This window comes from Anser anser (genome assembly GCF_964211835.1).
Source record: "Anser anser genome assembly, chromosome: 3".
Taxonomy (NCBI): Eukaryota; Metazoa; Chordata; class Aves; order Anseriformes; family Anatidae; genus Anser; species Anser anser.
Window position 1 is genome coordinate 76,632,809 of NC_139722.1, and position 20,544 is coordinate 76,653,352.

General features: G+C 36.2%; 1 protein-coding gene across 27 annotated transcripts in view; it reads left to right on the forward strand.

Annotated features, from left to right (window-relative positions):
* The window catches only part of AFDN (afadin, adherens junction formation factor), a 130,262-nt gene that overhangs the window by 87,476 nt on the left and 22,242 nt on the right, over window positions 1-20,544 (forward strand). For all 27 annotated transcript variants that reach the window (XR_014581956.1, XM_083830024.1, XM_083830004.1 and 24 more), the window contains one exon: window positions 228-314. Coding sequence is in view for 26 of the 27 variants with exons in the window: in XM_083830024.1 (XP_083686150.1) it covers window positions 228-314 (87 nt within the window). In the remaining variant the exon portion in view is untranslated. The remainder of the gene's footprint in view (window positions 1-227; window positions 315-20,544) is intronic.

The window sequence follows — 20,544 nt, forward strand, 5'->3', positions numbered from 1 at the left end:
GATGCAATACTTGATAACGTGAATTCATATTAATCAAGCGTTAAGGGATTCCAACTTGAAAATGGAGTTTCAGGCATGGTATCTGAGATGAGATTTAGAGATGTGCTGCTGCTTTAACAGCTTAGTTTTTACTGTAGATTAGCTGTTTTGCACAATAATTTTCATAGCCTGGTAGTGCATGTGAACTCCTGTCATCTTTCATTTTCTTTCTTTGCCTTGTTTGATAGGCTCAGCCTTTGAGGAAAGAACCCGAAATTATAACTGTAACATTGAAAAAACAAAACGGAATGGGCCTCAGCATTGTAGCTGCCAAGGTATGGAAGTCACTTTGTGTAAGTGTTATGGAGGAAAAAAAAAATAATGTTTTGTTTGTGTGGTTTTTTTTTCGGGGGGGGGGGGGGGGGGGGGGTGTTGATCCACCTTTCGAGGAAAACGTTAACTTGTTTCCTTTGAGTTTGTCGTGCATGTCATATTGATCATACTCTTATACCAGCTGGGAAATGTTTATGTAAAATACACAGACATAATGCAAGAAAAAACATATGGATGTAGTAGTTATGACATTTAAGTCTAAAGCTCTACTGCAGGTTTATTTGGCATTTTTCTAAGCCAAAAATTGGCAATGTTATTAAATGGAATTAATAAACTAGTTTATTTAGCACTTTTGCTGAAAACAGCAGAAGTATCTGGCTAAGAAAAGCAGTAAATAGAATAAAGTATGTGCAGTAATTTTTGTACTAGATGAATGGATAAAAATATCTAAAATAAAGTTTGTCTCTACTTTGCTATGAAGGCAAGGCCTTATCTTTTGCACAGTATATAGCTGCATGCATGACATCAGTTTTGCTTCTTTATAGTAGAGAGCTACAGCATATTATGTAGTTTGGTGAGGCAGGGATAACAACTCTTGCCCTGACTTACTGGAATCTTGGGTGTATGGTACTCCTGTTGGTGGTAATAAATAGAATGCACATACATCTCCAGCCACCAGGTGGAGGACTCCACTAATTGACTGACTTTTCCTTATCAGGTTGGTTGCACAGGAGGCATAATCTTTCTATTTTAAATTTGCTATGAATTATGTAACTGTGGTATCCAAAAGTCCTTTTTGTTATTGTGTAGTGTACATAGAGGTACAGGTAGAGCAAGTTTTTCTTTACATGCCTTCACTAGTACATGAAACTTTTCAGAACAATCTATTCTTCCTTGCCACTTAGTACCTGGGCTGAAGACTTAGTTGTTTTACATCTTTTAAGTTATTTCATGTAGTTACTTACTTCTAAACAGCACTACATTTTTTCCTGCAACTTTGCTCATTTCATAGTCAGTTCTTGAAATGATAATCTTGTGTGATACTGACTTTTAAAGGCTTATTTCTGACATTCTGTAAAGGAATACCAGATGTCAGGTATATTCTGCTAACAATCAGTTATTACTGAGAAAACTACTCGGGACCTGGCAAATATAACTCAATATTCTGCTCCTGTTTTTATCGAGCAGGTTAATAATTTGAGAAGCAAATAGTAGATCTTACGATATGCCAGGCTAAATATGTGTCAGACTTCAGACTGCCTTCTGACAGCATTTCTGTTGAATGTTTCAAAACATGTAGTGGATTTTTTTTTTCGTTTTAAACTGTGGTATCTAGCTTCTAATGTAGAGAAAAGCAGGTTATCGGTGTTGGGGGGGAATTCCCACTTTCACTGGAGCTGTCTGGCTTCTCCCATACATTGCTTTAACTGACACTCAGAACTTCCATTATCACTACATAACAATGCTATTGGTCAGTGTGTAAACTTGATTTGAAATTTAGTGGTTTTTTTTATTGTTGTTTTGATAAATTATTTAACACATTTCATGATACCTCTGTCATGATCAGTGATGGAAGCAGCACTCTTCATTTTATGTGCAGTTGCAGAAACATTCAGTGGGCCAGGCAGTGACTGCAGGTCATCTTGGTGCTGCATGCCTGCCACGTATTGGAATTCTGCTTTTAAAAAGGTCATGTCTTGAATCTTGATCGTAAATAAGCAAGAGACAGATCTTTACTTTTAGTATATGTAGAATAGAAACTTTCGCTTAATTTAAGTCAGCAAGATGTTGGATAGACATAATTGTCTTTCATTGTGTTGAAATAAGTTGCACTGGTAATTAAATAGGATTATTTTCAAGCAATTAATTCAAGGGGTGTACGCTACTTACTGTAAGCAAGTAATAGCACATTTTTCCTGTAAAAGGCTTCCTAAAAACAGTAGGCTAAGGAAGAATACAAAGGCATTATTTTTTTTCAAGCTGAGCAGGGCAAAATATATTAGAGAATTGAGTGAGCGTGGCTGAGAAGCTAGTAATAATGAGAGGATTTTTTCCTTTCTATCATTATCCTGTTGATGTTTGCTAATAATTATTCCAACGCATCTCAAGTCATGTGTTTCTTGCCAGCATAAAAATTAAAATTTTCACTTTCTCCTTTGCTGAGGAAAGAAATTTAATAGACTGTTTAAAATTTTCTAAACTTTTAAAATATGACAGTATCTGAAATGAGAGGGAGAGGCAAGCATGAGAATAGATTTAGGTTTTTCCAGTATTAAAAGGTTGGCTGTCATGTGTTCCTATGAAGGTACCTTATAGCTGAAGAAATTAAAGCTCATACTTGGTTTCAGAAATATGCAGTTACTGATGCCATGCATGGGATCCGAGTTAGACTGCAAACCCAGTTATCTTTGTTCAACTTCTGTTTTCCCTTGTGCTTCAGAAGTGCTGTACTAAAAGAAAATGCAGGGGCTGGTCAATAGGTGGCACTGTCCTAAACAGTGAAATACAACTCTGAAACTATTCAGCGTGGCTAGGAAAACAGTTGTTTTTTTCCTGGGATGTGACAAAATAGTTGCTGTCAGTAGCACGCTGTGAGAACGCTTTGCATGTTCACTGCAGACCTGCTTGTCATGTTAAGTCTGTGTGGGCTCTTGATACTTGTATCTGGCTTTGTATAAAGGCGGTTAAAATGGAATTCAGAGAATCTGCATTTCTTACCCATCTCTAGATGTCTATAAAGAAAAATAACTTCTACTTTCTACTATAATTTTGACTGTTTCCCTTTTGTAGTAATCTGCTCATCCTCGAGGAAACATCTAACTAATTCATGCTTTGATAATTCTTTGGATTTTTATTAGTTTGCAGAACTTAGTAGGTAACTAAAGTCTGTGCCAATTAGGAGTTTTTAATGGGTAAGGTGCATACTATACCTTCCATACCCCTTCCATGCTAAATGTTCTTAATTACCAAGTGATGGTCACTCCTGTCCTGCAGCAATCTAAAAAGTTTGTGTTGAAGCTAAGGTCATACAAGCAGAGAAGTGACACAACTTGCATTGAAATACTGTATACCTGCTTATTCTTAGCATAGATGGTTTCATTTTGTGATACTGGTGGATTGATTGCAAACACAGTGACATTAATGTAAAAGCAAACCAAGAACAAAGGAGGTGAGTCAAGGAATATATGACAGAGTTATGTCACTGACAGACCCCCTGCTTGATCCTCTTTCCACCTAATGACAGGCAGAATGTTTGTGTGTTACTTCTACTTCACAGCTGCTCATATTTTATTTAATTAGAAGTTTTATAGGCCTGCCAGGAATGTCAGGGAGAGCACAATTGTTACACATCAGCTTGTTCACCTGAGCTCGCTCTAAGGGTGTTCTCTGAGGCAGGACAGCCCCGGAGCATAGTTGAGCAACCATACAGCAAGCATATATGCTGTATGCATGCATGCCAGATAAAACACGTCTCATTATGCAATAACTGTTAGGTGCCAGAGCACTGTAAACAGTTTTGTGTGTGGTTGTTTTGTTCTAAGTCGGGAAAATACCTAGCAGCATTTCTTAAACTGAATGCTTTATACGTAGATTTTTTAGTTCGGTTCTAAAGTTATAACTTCACATGTTAAATGACCTGAAACAGTGACTTCTTGTTCTGCTTTTTCATAGGTGTTGCGTGTTTTCTTATAGTAATACTTGGGTAGCTTTATTAGCAGTAGCTTTTGTAATGGGTATATGGAAATTGAGGTGGTAGGAGTGGTCGGGCATCAGGAACAGTATTGCTTTTTGAGGTTGTGTGCAGAATTTGGTTGCTCTAACCCCGAAAGATGTTTTGATGTTAAAAGCTGCCTGACTTCCAACCACATTGCGGTTAAGTTTTTATGAAATCCAGATGATTTGGAAGCAGAGTGTGCATGCAGTTTACTTTAAAAATATATCGCTTTTTGGGGGCTTTTGCATGTGACTTCGTAGCCATCTGTGGGCCAGCACATTACTTCCTGTTTAATTTGGAGATTTTTTTGTCTTTTCTACAAAAGGGCTCCCTTTTTGTTTTTCTAGCAGTTTTCAAAGTTTAATAAAGCTTCTAAAGCAAATGAAAGTCAGAACGGCATAACTGATTACGTAAGAGTCTGAATATTGTATTGGTTATAGCTGGTGTTGATAAATGCTATACCGTGTCATAGCATCCAGCTCAGTTATCTTGATGGGTATCTTGGAAAATCCAGCAGACTAGAGTGGTGGTTGCTGTAGAGGGCTGAAAGAGAAGTGGAGAATTGTTCTTTTTCTTTCAAGGATCTGTAGTCCCGGAGATCAAAATGTGGTTTTCTGTTGTTGGAAGAACAGAATCCATGGTAAGTCTGTTCAGGTTTCTATCGGGACTGTTTTTCTCTTAAGTTTTAAATGCTATCCCTGTACTTTTTCCTGCTCTCTTGCTTGTTTAAACCTGCCAGTAGTGATTTGTTCGTGTAGCAACAGTGTAATATAGCATGCAGTTAAATATAGTCAGATGTTAATAGCTAACTTTCCAAAATCTAGAAAGAAAAAGCTTAACTAATTTTTTAGCTTGTTCTTGGTATGCACTTCTCAAACTTGTGGAAGTGGCTATTAATACTTAAAGTTTCAGGTGTGATAACTATTGTTTTACTGTGGAAGAGCATGAATAGCATGACCTGTGATATGTTTACTTGTCGTATTAGTTGGCTTTAATCCAGATTCCTCTAAAAGCCTGTTTTTCACTTAAAAGTCTTAGTAGAATAATAAAATTGACATCCCAAACGGTGTATGTAAGGTTTTTAATTCTCTTTTTAGACTCTTCTAAAAATACCAGAACATGTGAATACATTGCAGTTAGGATATCCTATATTTAACACATTCACAGACTAGAGGCATTTCAATTCTGTTCAGACTGCTGCTGCACAAGGGAGAGGATTCCAGCGTTCTTCCAAGTGTTAGAGCTGATTTTGAGGATTTACCTTCTCATGCTGGTTACATTCATTAATATTCTGCGATTGAGTTGTTAAAAATATACAGTGCATTTCTGCTTACTGTCATCCTTTTTTACTCTAATGGAAAAAGTTACCTTAAAATATATGCATGTACCTTAAAGTATGTGTGAATGTCTCTGTCCTACAGTAAATAGATCAGAGTATATTTTCAAGGTTTTTTAAGAGAGAGCCAGATCAAATATTTTCTTAGCACTTAGTGAAATAGGGATACGATGGTGATGTTTCTTTTTTAATACAAGCATTTCAAATATTGAGTGGAACAGTTCATCAATAATTATAGTGGGGAAGGGGTTACTTTTCTAAAAACAAGTGTGTGGGCTCTTACTTGTAAATAGTTTGTGTTATTTGGCAACCTTGTTTGATCTTAAGGTTTAATGAAATCACCCTGAGATGACTTACTGTCTAACGAGTTCCTCATCATTTTATATTTAAGTCAATCTGAAGTGTTAATTTTAAGGAGGGTTTGAGATTAACAGGAATACCAATTTCAATGTGAAATTTTCCTGAACAAATACCTGTTAGGTGATGTATATAGGAAGAACAGATGTTAACATTAATTTTAAATCTTTTTTTTTAAATTGAAAGTTAGGGTTTTAGTTGCAAATAATACGGATAACATAATACATAACATAATTCTCTATACTGTAAGCTTGCAAATACAGAAAGTTAATGACACTTATTTTTTTAAATTGTTTATTAGTTCTTTACTTATGTTCCAGGTCTTTAAGACAGAATTTCAGACACTTCACTCTTCCCTCATAACAGCCTTCTTGTGTCTGCACATTCTAAATACTTAAGGAAAATCTTTGACTTTTCCTTCCAGCATGAATTAATACTACTGTTTTCTTATGCTGTGTAAAAACTAAAGCTTATGACAATACAGCATGATTTTTCTTCTTACTAGTTGAGACCGCAACTTTGCTCAAGTAGAGTGTTTTTTCTTGCTTATATTTAGATTGATACTGCAAATGGGTCACCTAGACGTTGTATTTTATGTCTTCTGGAACAAAGGGTTTGTTTGTGTGGCTTTTATTTTTTTATTTATTATAGTGCCAATTCTTCCTTGTACAAACACCTTATATGCAAGCACTTGCTAGCCCACAAAAGTTACAGTGTGCATAGTCTTTAACTAGAATTACGCTACCAGGCTATGTTCCATTCTGGCATTCAAATAATCTAAATGTATTTTAAATGCATGTTAACGCAGCATTTTATTTTTAAATTTTCTACTCCCATCAATGAAGAAGACTTTAAGAAATTAAATTCTGTGTTGACTTCTTCCTGTGTGAATAATACTCTCATTTGGGGTAGAGATTTAGATTGTTAATAGGGTCTGATAGTGTATCCACTGATACTGGATTAAGATGTATCTATCTACCTGAAAGTGAAGAAGCACAAATATGTGTGGAGTAATATACTGTATATTTTCTGCTGTAATTTCTCCTTAGCTACAGAGCCAAGAGCCATTACTTTGAAAAAGTATGCGTGCACACACACTTGTGCAATTATATATATTTTTAATTATTGTTATTTTCCCCTAAAAATAAATCAGCCGTGACATTCTTATTCTGTCCGCGGACCTAATTAAGCTGAGGCATTAGTTCTGGGTTGCCTCGACAGGGAAGTGTCACAGAGTGTTCAATACAACTTCTCCTGGTACTGAACTCTAACTAGCCCTTAGCATGCGCTGTTCAGAGACAATTTAGAGCAAACATACAGTAAAAAGTTAACTCTTGTTTGGGGCAGTAGAGCTCAAGCAATATGTATTCCTTGAACTCAGCAAAAGATTTTTTTTTCTTTGAAACGCAAGCTAGGTAGATTCAAACTGGCTTGTGTGTTTAATTTCTTTTGTTAAAAAATAAACGTGCCTTTATGGGTTTGTGCAATATCATATAAATCTGAAGTTGCAGCATTTATAACGGTGAAAGATTAAGGAAGACCACTGACTAAAACTTACGTAGTCTTTTACGAAGGCATTGTATGAAATTTTATGCCTTTACCTACTACTGTTTGTGTTTCATTAGAGCAAAAATAAAGTATAGTTAGGTAGAAACTGTTGCACGCTTGATTTCAGTCTCAGAATATGACTTTAGGCTAATTACTTCCAATAGTTGACGTAGTTGTGTTGGTTTTCATCCAGATATCTTTTGGAAGCCCTCAATTTTCAGCGTACTAGAGAAATCATGTTAGAAAGTCATATACTCTTGCCTAGCACAGACGATGTTACAGTTATTTATGTCTGCATGCCTGCTGCCCATGTTTATCTATTTGCCTTATGGGGGATTCTGAATGCTGTAATTTGGTTTAAAGAAAATGAAGAAAGTCTACATACATGCAAGACTACATACAATACTATATAATCTATTGTGACTGTCTCAGGAAGTCCATTATACAACATATGAGGTTCTTTGGTCTCCTGGAAGGAGCAAACTTTAGGAAGATAAAAGATACATTTACTTACTTCGTTTGTACCCAAGTCAATCTTGATTTCAAATGTTCTTTTACTTAGAAACAAAAACAAAACAAAATGTGACAGGCACTTAACTGGAAACCCTTATTCCAGTAAAGAGAACAACAAACCTCTTCAGTCCTTTATATTTACCCCTTTTGAATCTATTTGTAAATAGAGCTTATACGTATGTGGATGAAAAGTTTCTAGGTTATGCTGGATGCTTCAGAATCCAGTTATATTGTACAGCTTGCAGTCTAGCTTTTCTCTGAATTGTAAGTCATGTATTTTTCATTTGTGCAATATTTCTTTGCCTGCTAATAATGTTGATTTTCACCACAGGCTGAATCCCCATTTCCCGTTTAGTTTAATTGGAAATGTTTTCACTGCTTGTGACTGTACTTTGTCCAACTCTGAAACTGTTTGGTATTTTCCCACCACCACAGAGGAGAGTTTGAGAGGGGAAAGCAGACGTTTACGTATATGGAGCACGGGTCAATTTTAAAACTCTTTTTAATCCAGGCTACTGCTCGACTCACAGCAGCTGTGGCCACAACTAACAGACAGTAAGCTGCTTCACCTCATTTCTGTACAGCATGCTATAAAATATTTTGTCTAACAATGACAGGTTTTCAAAGCTTCCAAGTAGGTCTTGAGGTAGCAGAGGCCTTCCCTTCCTCTGCCAAACTTTTTTTTTTTCCTCTGACCTGCACGGGAAAGAAGGTTGCCCTTGCTGCAGGCAGGCTGGGCAGCTACAGAGCTGGCCTATGGACTGACAGCAAGTAGATCAGTGAATCGTAGGCATGCTATGTTCTGTACATAAAGCAGATAAATATGCTTTTTCTCAGCCAGATGCAGACTAGAAAATGCATTCAGCTTTAGGGAATGAGTGTTTGAGGCAGAGGGAGTGTTCAGAAACTTTTACTTTTTGCAAAGAGTACATTTGTAAACTGGCTGCATAGTTTAGTAAACTGGTATTCTTTAAAGTGCTTATAAGCTTGGATTATTTCAATGCTTCTGGACCAGCTACGTGCCAGGGAGGTCAGACTGAGACTTGACTCTGCTGCATAAACTTGCCTTTAAGGATGTTTATAAAAACTTACGAAGATCTTCTGTGTAAACTTAGAGTCTGGAATCAGAGAATTAGCCCTGATAAAAATCAGTACAATCTGCTCTGGGTGTAGGCAGATAAAAGATTTCGGGCCTGATAGCTAGATTTCAGTCATGGGGCAGAACTTTATGGTTTTCTTTAAACACACTTCAGTTGCAGGGTTTTCTTCTGTTTTAAACTGTAGTTTTTTTGAAGTTAAACATAAAATCAATGAAAAAGACCAACTTGGGGAAGCAGTGTCATCCTTGAACTATTATGAGAGATGCCAGGGCCTGATGGTTCAGCAGTGTGTGTGTTTACATGTGTGCAATCTACGTTATTCAAATACAGTCGTCTTTAATTTATTTTTTGCAAGATTATGCAAAATCCAAGCAAGTCTTGGAAATTTTAAAAAAAATATATCTGGTTTCTGCAAACAAAACTTGCAGTCTGGAGTGTTTTGACAAGTAGTCTTGATAGTCTTGATAGTCTTCCTTTGGAAAAGGTTGGTAACTTTTTGGGGTTTTAATAGATTCAGCCAAACTATAACTGGAGAGTAAAGATGCCTACACTTCAAGACTGCTTTTACATGTTACAAATTATGTGATGCTTGCAAATATTTAAATATTCAAGTACTGAAGACAAATCTTCAAATTGGTATTGCAAGGTCATTAGGAAGACTTTCTTGAATTTCTTGTAAACATTTAATATAAAAAAAATATATCTTTTTATTGAAATGCATTTTTTTCTTTAATCAAACATGATTCCGGCGGTTTTTATTGAAAATTATTCATCACTCCAATAAAACTGCTCCAACAAAGCATATGAATCTAAACCGGTATGGGGAAATGATAGATTAGAACAAGTAATGACAAGACCTTACTGTCAGTTGTCTGGAGAATTACCGGTTTGGTTAGGCACAGTACCTGCAGATAGATATGCTTTACAGATGCATTAATTTTACCTTAGTTATTTAATACTACAATTTTGCTAACAACTGGAGAAGTGTTGGTTTTCATGTTTTAATTCAAGTCATGGGTATTAAAATAACTGGGTCACCTTACAGATCCACTGAAACAGCACGAATATTACCAACCTAGCAGAAAGTAGAGTTCATTGCTGTTCCACCAGAGCTTCTAGTGCAGCATCAAGTTGGAGGAGGATAGTAGCTTAACTGTTAAGGGGTTATCACCCCATCAGCCTTTAGCCTGGGGTACTGGTGGGACAGCTTGGTGTCTACTGGCTGTAGGTCTCTGCGTGGCGTGGGTGCTTGGCTTTGTGCCCCAGCTGCGTGTTGTTTCCACCGTTCCATCGTGGCTGCTTATCCTGGCAAGTGCAACATGGGGAGGGGGTGGGGGCGGAAATTTCTGTCTGCTTTTAATGGTTCTGTGGTGACTGAATAACCAGTCTGGGGGCTGGGTATGGTGCTGCCACTGGAGAGGCTATATCTGATGTTACTGTTCATGCTGTTGCGCTATTTGTTATGTTCCACTTGTATGGAGGATGTGATGTATGTGAGCCAAATTTTCCTGTGCTCGCTACTTACAAGGAAGTTTAATAAAACTCATCTGTCTTGTGGCATAGCGACTCTAGCAGTAAAATGTATTCTTCTTAAGTATTTGCTTTAATTCTGTAATTTTTATTAATTCATTAATCCTGTAGTCTTGTCCATCCACAGTTTTGTACTGTTCTGGTATGTCAGAGTAGTCGTCTTTTTTCAGATCACTGTAGTTTCATATTGTTTTCATTGCCACTGTCTGATTATTCCATAAAAATTACTTTTTTTTTAATTCCCCCTCTTCTGTTTCTACAGTTCTTGTAAGTTTTGAAGCAAATGCAATGTTCTGAGCACAATCCTGTGAGACCAAGGAGGTGCTTGCAAAGCAATGCTAAATGTGAAAACAAGTATGGACTGTTGTGTTGTTTGATAGATGACACATATAAGCTGATGTAATAAAAATAATAATAAAAAAAAGGTTAGTTTGTCTCAAAATCTGGGGTTACAATGGTTGCATTATGCAGCTTGGTCCTTTGGGTTCATGGATATGATTTTTCACAATCATATGATTAATACGATTTTTTGTAGTCCAGCAGAGAATCATAGCAGGATTAGAAGAGAGAAATGTCCATTTGGACAATATGTATAAAATCTTTGCATAAGTTTTTCTGCCATAAATCTGAGTCAGCTGAGCATATTTTTGTATTTTTCTTTTGGTGCATTAAATGCATGATTGGCTTTTCTCAGTATCAGCTTGGTTTTTCTTCCATCCTTCTGCTCCCAGTGAATTAGCAGATTTTTCTGCTTGCAGCCTGTTTGACTTGAAGAGTTGGAATTCCTTAAATAAAGCTATTTTGGGGGGCTGGTATTTCTCTTCACCTTCCAGGTGCATTTTTAACGTGGAAATCTAGCATTTGAATGCCTCTTTTTCACCCCCCTGCCACCTCCCTCCTTCCCTCTTGTATCCATGGAATGACTTAAGTGTATTGTATCAGCATTCTAGAGACTGAAAGTGCACTGACCATAGATGCCAAAATTCTTCTGGAACTTGTGAGAAGTTGCCGTTGTTGCATGAGTTTTCTGTTCTTTTCTACTTTTGCAGACCTTTCAGAATGGTCTTCTGGTCAACGAATTTATTTCTTCATTTATTCAGTAAAATCTTGACTAAATTACTTTGGTGATGTGTCTTGGGATATTAGCTTACATTTTCCAGTTGTTCTGCTTATTTAGAAGACATTTATAAATGGCAGTTTACAGAGTTTTTGTTAATTTTTAATTTTCCAAATAGAAGTATTTACCCAGGGCTTACTTCCATGCTTTTTGTGGTATCTTAATTACTGGACTTCCTTTCTGTCTAGTAATTAAAAGAAGAAAAAATGCAAAGGCATACAAACAAAAGGCTCAAAAATATAGTATGCCATACCCATTACAATAGAGTTTGTCATCTTCTGAAACTGAAACTAGCTTGAATAATACAGAAAATAATTTGGTTATGCTTTTTTGAAATTCAATGATCAAGGAATAATATTTTCTGAAAAATGTTTCTAACAAGGAGCTTCATAATTGTGTTGGTTTAATAGTAGAAAAACAGTCTGTATTATTTTGATGTTTCCTTGAAAAATAATTTGCCTGGGCAGTTTATGTTAATTTACTAAGTGTAAGTCTGCCCTAGTGAAGTCAGCTTAAATTTTGAGATTTTAGGTTAGTAAAATTCCTATTTGTTACAGTTTAATGAACTTTAAATGTTATAGAAAATGTTTAGGGATTACTCTTCTCTGAATTAACGAAGAAAGTCAACCATATAAATGTATGTCTGTCATTCATATGTCAACATATATATTATGTATATATGTAATTAATAGTTGTTTCTCAGGTCAGATTTTGATACTGACCATTTTCTGCTGGCCCCTGTCTCTCCAAATTCATTGTTCATTGAGATAGCTTTTTGGAAGAGCTGAAAGCTCTCGCTGAAGTTGAAGTTGGTTAAGTGTGTTCCGCAGTCTTTTGTTGTATTTTCAGATGTTGTTCTCTTTGTATTGTAAATGTGTTTTGGTCTGTTTTTTTTTGTTGTTGTTGTTTTGTTGATTCATCATGATAGAGAAAAGATAAAACATCTTGTCGTGAAACAAATGAAGTGATAGCTATTGCTAATTTTTCTCTCATAAGCTGCAATTTTCTTGTTCATTAAGTTGTCTGCTATTTTAGTATTTACATGTGTTACTTTGTGGTTTGGGTATATAGTCTGCATTTTTAGTTTCTTCTTTTAACAGGTCAGGATTTCTTGCTTGAAAATAATTGGTTTAAGAAGTTTCATAAGTATTTTTGCAAAATAATCTGGAGGTACCAGCGTGGACTTGCCACTTTTTTTCTAATCAAATTTATAGCGTGTTTTGGGGTTGAATTTACACGATTTATGTATTTTATAGGGTCTGAGAGTTGACTTAAGATATTCGTGTGGACTTCATATGCAGAAGATAGCGTCAATTTGTATGTAGGGTGTACCCAGTTACTTAAGAATGTCCATTGTCAATTCGACTAAAAATCATCAGAAAGAAAAGTCTCTCTTGTTATAAGTAACTTTTCTGAATGTGCGTTTGACAGAGTTGAATGTAGTTGGATGTTGCTGAACAATAAACTAAGGCCTAATTAGTACCACTTCATTTGAAATTAAACGCAAACTTCAAATTATTGAAGAGTTACATTTTCATGAGCTACGCAACCTATGAACAGTACTGATGTGATGCTCCCAACAATCGCATCCAAATGAGTGATAAACTCAGGAAGCGTTTCCTGTGTTTTACTTCCTTGCTTTTATTATCTCCATATCCTCGGGTTGTAATTTCAGACACCATCTTATAAGATGTTTCTGAACATGTTTTTGTTCTGCGATAAGAGCTCTTTGAAACAGGGCTACTATGGCAAGAATGAAGTTAGTCCTCTCTTCTAAAACCTTACCTGTCTTCTGTCCTCCTTTAAGTATTGTTACATGCTATATGTAAACCACACAGATGCAATAAAAACAGATGTAAGGGAAATAGAACTTCTGGTGACTTTTAATTGCTGGATTTCTTGGTGGCATATGTCCATTTCTTGCTTATTCTTTTGACCTGTAGCTCCTTTTGTTCTTGGTCTGTTTCTTGGAGGACAACTCATTATTTATTTACTTTTTACAATGCAGTCTTGTCACTTAAACAAATATTTTTCCCATACATTCTTTTCTTCATTTAGATTTAAGATAAAGACCTCAGTTACCATTCTAAGCAGACTTCTGTATGCAGAAGTATCCTGTGTTTGCCTTTACCTCCCAAGCAGGATTAGAAGATCTATTAAAATTCCTTCTAAATGCAAGAGAATGTTCCCCATTGTCATAGAATTCCTGCAGCAACCTGTAAGTCACAGCAAATTAAGGATTAATTATTCTAATACTCTTACTAAATTTAAGTGCATGCCAGACTTGCAAGTGCAATATGTTAACATCTTTCAACTTGTGCTGTCTTAAAGTATTAAATTACTTCTTAAGATGTGTAAGATGGTTATAAAAAAACAAACTTGAAGGTATTAAGTTGTTTGGAAATGCATGGCTTTGGTCTGGTTACTGGACCTAATTGTTTTCCTCAGTTTCCCACCTGAATCAGTTGTGTACATCCATCTTAAAGATAAGTGAGCTCAAGCATGAAGAAGATTACTTTCAAGAGTCTTTTGATGTTTTTGCTCAGAGCTCGTTAAGGTTCCTGGAGGGGAAAAAAAAAAAAAAGACATTTATCCCATTGTGTAATTACATCAGTAAAGGTGTTTTGATTTTTTTTTTTTTCTTAACAGGATGTATTTTCTTCTGTTCTAAATACACTATTCATGTGTATCCCTTGCTAAAATTAGGGTAATTAAAATGTTTTATGTTTAGGAGGGGAATTGATGGGCTGTGGCAAACTTGGGAAGTGTCTTTTGAGTGTGCTTGCTGTGCAGGCTTCAAAAAAAAATTAAAAAAGATGAATTTCAATCACTTGTAATATATTTTTTCTTCCTGTTTAGTTTCTTTCTCTTTCAGGGTACATATATATGGCTTAGAGTGTGGGTTTTTTTGTTTGTTTTTTTGTGATGTGTCCCCCCCCCCCCCCCCAAACATTTTGTAAATTGGCTTCCACTAGAAACACTGTTGCTCTGCAGACACTGATCAGAGCTCTTACACGAGTAAATGGGTGACAAGTAGCAGGATTTAGGAATCTGATGTGGTTTAAGTTGCTGGGTTAAAACATCATGCCGTTCACGGAACAATGGAGTCTGAGGTTGCTGCAAAGCAAACCTGATTATTTTATGTCACGCTATTTTAACCCATTTGGAAATTGTTTGGGCAGTGTTTAAACTGAAATACCCTGTGTTAGGTCAAATTCCATAGGATGTGTTTTGTATTGCTCATTAAAAAGAATACTTCCCTAGTGCAAGTTCACAGTGTGCTCTTTACATGGGTGAGCTGTTCTGACACTTTAAAAATGAACAGTTCTTGGTGATAATTTTCCTTCTGAAAGGAGGGCTTTTGGGTTTCTTACAGCAGAAATCCCTATTCGGGGTCTGGTGTGGAAGGGCTACCTGATGCCAGCCCTGTATGCAGGGAGGATGTCACCAGCCCTCCCTGATGGACCCAGGCCTCCTGGCAGCCCCCTTTCTTGATGGCTGTGATCTGTCTTACGCTAGGCTGTAAACAATTTTAGGAAAGTGATTTGGTTGAAGACTTAAGTGCTTATTTAGGAGCAGGGGTTGGGGAAGCAGGTCAGCTTAACCTTTGGATAGGCCAGGCCAGGCCTGGGAGCTGCCGCGAAGCGCCCACGCAGCTCCAAGCACCGGAGAGCACAAGCAGGCCGGTGGATTTTGGTCTGACACTATGTGTCAGTGCCCAGCTAATGTCATCTTAGTGAATTTAACACATGTTCAATACTGAACCAGGTAAATATTGCTACACTGCTGGCCTTAAACTTTTTAGCTGTGCTTTATGTGTTTTTTATGACCTGGGCTGTTCTTTTGTACTGGTTGTAAAACTGTATTGTAAAAGCATGGAGTAGAGGTGTTCCTCATGTTGAAGCTTAGGTCTAGTGTACTTGAGGTATCAGAATACATAAATACCACGTAATAATTCCCTTTCTTCAGTCCAAAACTTACTGTTCTTCTCATTCTCATTGGTTAATAGCTTCTATATAAAACATTTTCCATATGGTTGTCTGCTTTGGCTACGCATTGTAGCAGTAGCAACTGTTTAGAAGTAAACAGAAAAGATCTTTCGGAGTCGAGTACTGGGCTCATGCAGTTCAGTTTAGGAATATTGTAACCTGTGGTGAGGCTTGTGTTGACTACTTCTGACATAATGATTATGCTCACTTTCTGTTAAGCCCCTCATATTTTACCAACCCTTCATACATGGCTTTTTCAGCTGAAAACTGTGACTAAACAGTGTAGATGATAATTTGGAAGTAGCAAAGAAGAAGCAGTAGTTTTTATTTTGTTGGTTGTACACCTTGAAAAATGTCATAAATTATTACTTACGGGAAGCATTTTCCATTTTTTTCTCAAAACAGGTGCTGTTTATTCACTTTCTGCAAGGATTGTAAAAACAGATTGGTACCACTAGAGAGTTTACTACTGTAGATTAAACTATTTTGTTGCTTCTACAATTTACTGAACTAGTTTTTGAAAATGTTTTGGGGAATTGCAATTGTTTATATATACATATATATATATATATATATATAAAAATATATATATATTCTCAATATGTATATATATATATAAAATATATATTCTCATCTGTATATAGATATATGAGAAAATCTGCTGTAGGTTACAATATATGAATCTGGAGAGGGAAAAAAGCATCTCTTTATGCTTACCACATTCTTGCATTCCACAGTCATTTAACTTCTCTACAGCTGTGTTCTTCTGTTCCATCTCACAGCTTTACAGGTAAACATGCATTTGGTATTCAGGATTGGAGAAATTAAAGTGGTCTGGAAAGAATGTTTTCAGTTTTACTGCTACTGGTACACGTAATTGCTTTGCTCATGGAAGAGTAATTTTAATTATGCTGACCTTCATATTTCTTTAAAAGAAAAACAGTTTAATAAGCAGTCTACAAAGAAACCTGTTCTACTGTAATGTCAGTAAGTGATAGGAGAAAAATTCACGTGGTACATATGAGAATTTTGCTCACTTTGGAGGTTAGCATGCATGGCTAACTACATGTTAAGGACACAAAAAGGGTCTTAATAACTGTGCAGTCTCCTGGAAGATGGAACTGATGCAAAAATAAGTGTTTCAATAGAAATTAAGAATTTGGATTCCAATGACTATAAAGCTTAGGGGAAAAGTCACAGGAAGATAAGTTAAACTCGATGATGCTTAGTAAGAGGTCTGCCTAAGCATAAGTGAAAATAGTAGGCATCTTGTTAGAAACATACTAATAAATGGTGTATAAAGTACACAGGAAAGAAAAGACGTATTTGTCCTACTCTGGGAGTAGATGTGGTAGACGCTAAAGATGTTCTATGTAATCTGAATAAATAGAGACTTATTTTAAAATCATTTTTATACTTTTAAAATTCATTAGCCTTGTGTTAAGTAGGTGACTTGGAGCTAATGCATCTGCTCATAACTTGTCTTAAAAAAAAAAAAGGCACACAGGAGAAGGATTGACAAACTGTATAGGCTTCAAAAGAACACTTAGAAAAGAAGGAATAGTGAGCAAAATGTCAGCTCCCTTGAAACATGAAGAATCAGTGTAAGGTTTAGAGTGCAAGAACAGTTGGAGAAAAAATCCATCTGATGTGGTATCTTTCAGCTGTGTCTAATAACAGATACTTAGCCAGAAAGTGTAACAGAACACATGTAAGATGTTTCCTCCTAGTTTCTAGCTTTCTGTAATTTCAGATTTTTTTTCCAGTATGTATTACATCTGTATCACTTTTTCTGAAAGCCCTTGGAAGATATTACCGTGAATCTTTGGCCTCTGCAGCAGTCTATTGGCAGTTTCCCAACTGAATTATGAAATCCTTTGGAAAAAAGGTTGTTGGTTTGGTGGTGTTTTTTTTTTTTCCCTTGGGGTGGTGGGGAGGAGGAATTGTTGACTTTATAAAATATGCTACCTGATAGCATGAGTAAGAAAGTTTTGTCTTGACTGACTAGAGAGATGATAAATAATCCTGTCTGCCATTCGTAATTCCATAGACCTTCGCTTCCTCTCTTGATTGTTTCTAAGCTGAGGAGTCCATAGAGTCCATATTATCTGGTTCTCTCAAGGAAGTAACCCCGTGTTCCTGATCATTCTTGTTATCCTCTGAGCCTCATGGTTCTGCTGGTGCCTTTTTGTAAGGGAATAATGAGAATTACAGTTTTCTAAATGTGAACCCTCTAGTTACATAGTGACCACTGTGTTTTCAGTTTTCTTTGCTCTTGTCTAATAGTTCTGTTGGCTCCCAGACGTTTGAGCTGATATATAAAGATTGCTCTGAAAACAGTAACTAAAAAGATATTTCTTGAACAGTTAAAGCCAGTTTAGAAACTATTGTATGGGTATTTGTGCAGTTGCAAATGATTGTCTTAATCACTATTTGCAAAAACAGTGCAGGTAACACGGGCCTTAACAGAAGGTTCCAACTTCATCTAAAGTATATGATCATAGTCAAGGATAAGAAAGGTGACACATACAGATACAGTATGATGTAAGTCATGATTAGCAAACTCGTGATCCCCAAATTTCTTGATTAAAGTGTGCACTTTTTAAAGTGGCAGAGCTCTTCCACCAGCTTGCTGTTTCCACCTTATCTTTAACTGTGTTAGGCAGATCTTTGGACACTGGATCCAAGAGGGTGAGATTCTTGCTAGCAGCTGATGAAGCTAAGACTGAATAAAGCAGTTTCAGTCCCAGGTAGCTTTAGAGATATCTGATTAGTCTTGGTCAGTCTGGCTCCAAGAAAAGCTGTTGCTTCATCCCTGCAATTACATGTGACTGTGATCCATGGGGTTGTAACTTAAAGGGGGGTGGATGGGCGACTCTTGCTGTTGACTCTTTCGTCCTTTGGAACAGAAGGAGCATGCCTCTACGTATATTTAGTGGTTGGAGGCAGAGGAAGGAGGCCAATCATCTTAACCTTCACTTCCCAATAAGGAGAGGTGATGACTCTTCTGGGCTGTTTATGCCAAAATTGCCCTGATGGGGACCAGTCCCCCCTACAGGGTTGGAGCATTACTTCACATTTGGACCAGTAAAATGCATTTTCCCCTATTACTCCAGTGCTCGGTATCACGTGGTTCTTCTCCAGCCCCTGGTTTTGACTGGTGCATTTTCTATCCAGAAAATTTAGTTTTAGTATTGTTTGCCCTTTTTTCTGAAAAACTTGTGAGCCTCGTGAACAGCACATTCATTTAGGTCTTCTCTGATAGCTTCCATTCCTTGTGAAAAGTAAAAACTTCCTATCCGTTGTTGAACTAGTTACTAATGTGCATGGACAACTTCCATCTTATCCCATGACAACTTTAAATTCTTTAAGAATTCCTAGTAAGAGATCTTGCCACATACTTTTTGGAGGGCTAGATGTTCTGTCAGCCAGATCAGCATTTTCCATGTGCTTCTTGGTTGCTTGAGGAAAAAGATTTATGAAGCGTGGCTTTCGTTTTTCATTGCGTTTATCTAGCTGTCTTCTGACTTGTATTTCTCATAACTTTAACTGATTCTTCTAGTATAAAGTTAAAAAATAATATGCAGTTGTCTGAATGTTTCTTTAGAGTCCTTTCAGAAAAAAAATGTGTATTTATTTATATATATTTTAATTACCTTTATGTTCTTCCTAGACACAGAAAATGTCTTTTCTTTAGTTATTTTATTGAAGTTTTTTTCTTTTTTTCCCTTTATGTACAACTTATGCAATTGTTCTGAAAAATTTGCACATATAGAATGTTAATCTTGAATCGTGGGACTCAAAGTAAATCCTGTTCTGTGCCTTTTGAATAAACATTTGGAATTAACTCAAGTTTTAATTAATAAAAATTTAATCCTTCACCTGCTTAGAAAAATCTTGTATAATGCTTGCTTTTGAAGAAAATCTGTACTTTTCTACTTTATTTCATTATAATGATGGAAGCCATGAATGCTTTTGCTGACAAAAGAAGTAGAGTTGGAAAAGTGGGGGGGAGACGATGAGGAATTTGCATTTTCAGTACATAATCAACCTGGGTGTTATTGTAGAAAACAAAATCTGTGCTCTGAAAACCTAACAGTAGTTCTGTAGTGTTCTTCACAGTGACATGCGGATTAGTTTAAATGATATGGCTTGCTATGCTAAATAGTGTAGTCACAAGTGATTGTCTTACATTATAAGTGACAATTTAAAGGTTTGTGATACTAACGTAGACTTGTGTGGTGTCTTGTAAATTGGAGCACGTGGATGATGCAACAGCATGGCTTGAATAGATGCTCGCGTCCTCATGCCTTAAATCTGTTGGCTGTCTAGCAATATGTTAACAGTCCTTTTAAAATTCAGTGGGATACTTTGAGGCAGATTTTTATGAACAAAATTGTACGGTTCTGCAGTAGACTTAAACAGTGGTTTTGTTAACTCCGAAATACTTACTAGTTGTAACATCTACTTGTTTATTATAAAAGCAAAAGCACTGTTTGTTCCTCTTTGCTAGCTCATTTACTGTCCTAATAACTTTTACTGTAAAAAGCATTTTTTATTCCTTTTGGTCATTAATTCTCAAAGCAGAATAGGCAATCTGCAATTTATCTTGTTAGATTTGGGTATTAGCAAGGGTAACACTGCAGTCTTTTGGAACATAATACACAGGTATCTAAAATAAATAAACAGCATGCATACAAAAGTGCAAATAAGTATTTCTCATTAGAAGGGGATTAAAACAAACTCCTGAAGTGTAAATTTTAGTTGACGTATTTTCTTGATTATTGAAGCTTGCATTAAGACCACATATTGTTTGCTTCTAACAGCTTGCAGGTTCAAGAGGCCTAATATTAAAGCCTTCTTTTGATTTTTAAGTGACCTTAACTCTCTTCTATATAACTTTTTGTTTTCCTGGTTTGGGGAGGAAAAAAAACTTAGAGGTTTATCTAGCCATGTAAATTTTTAGTAAAATTTACGGAATGCTCAAGAGATTAAATATAAATGTAATAATATCCTTTTCTCTGTAG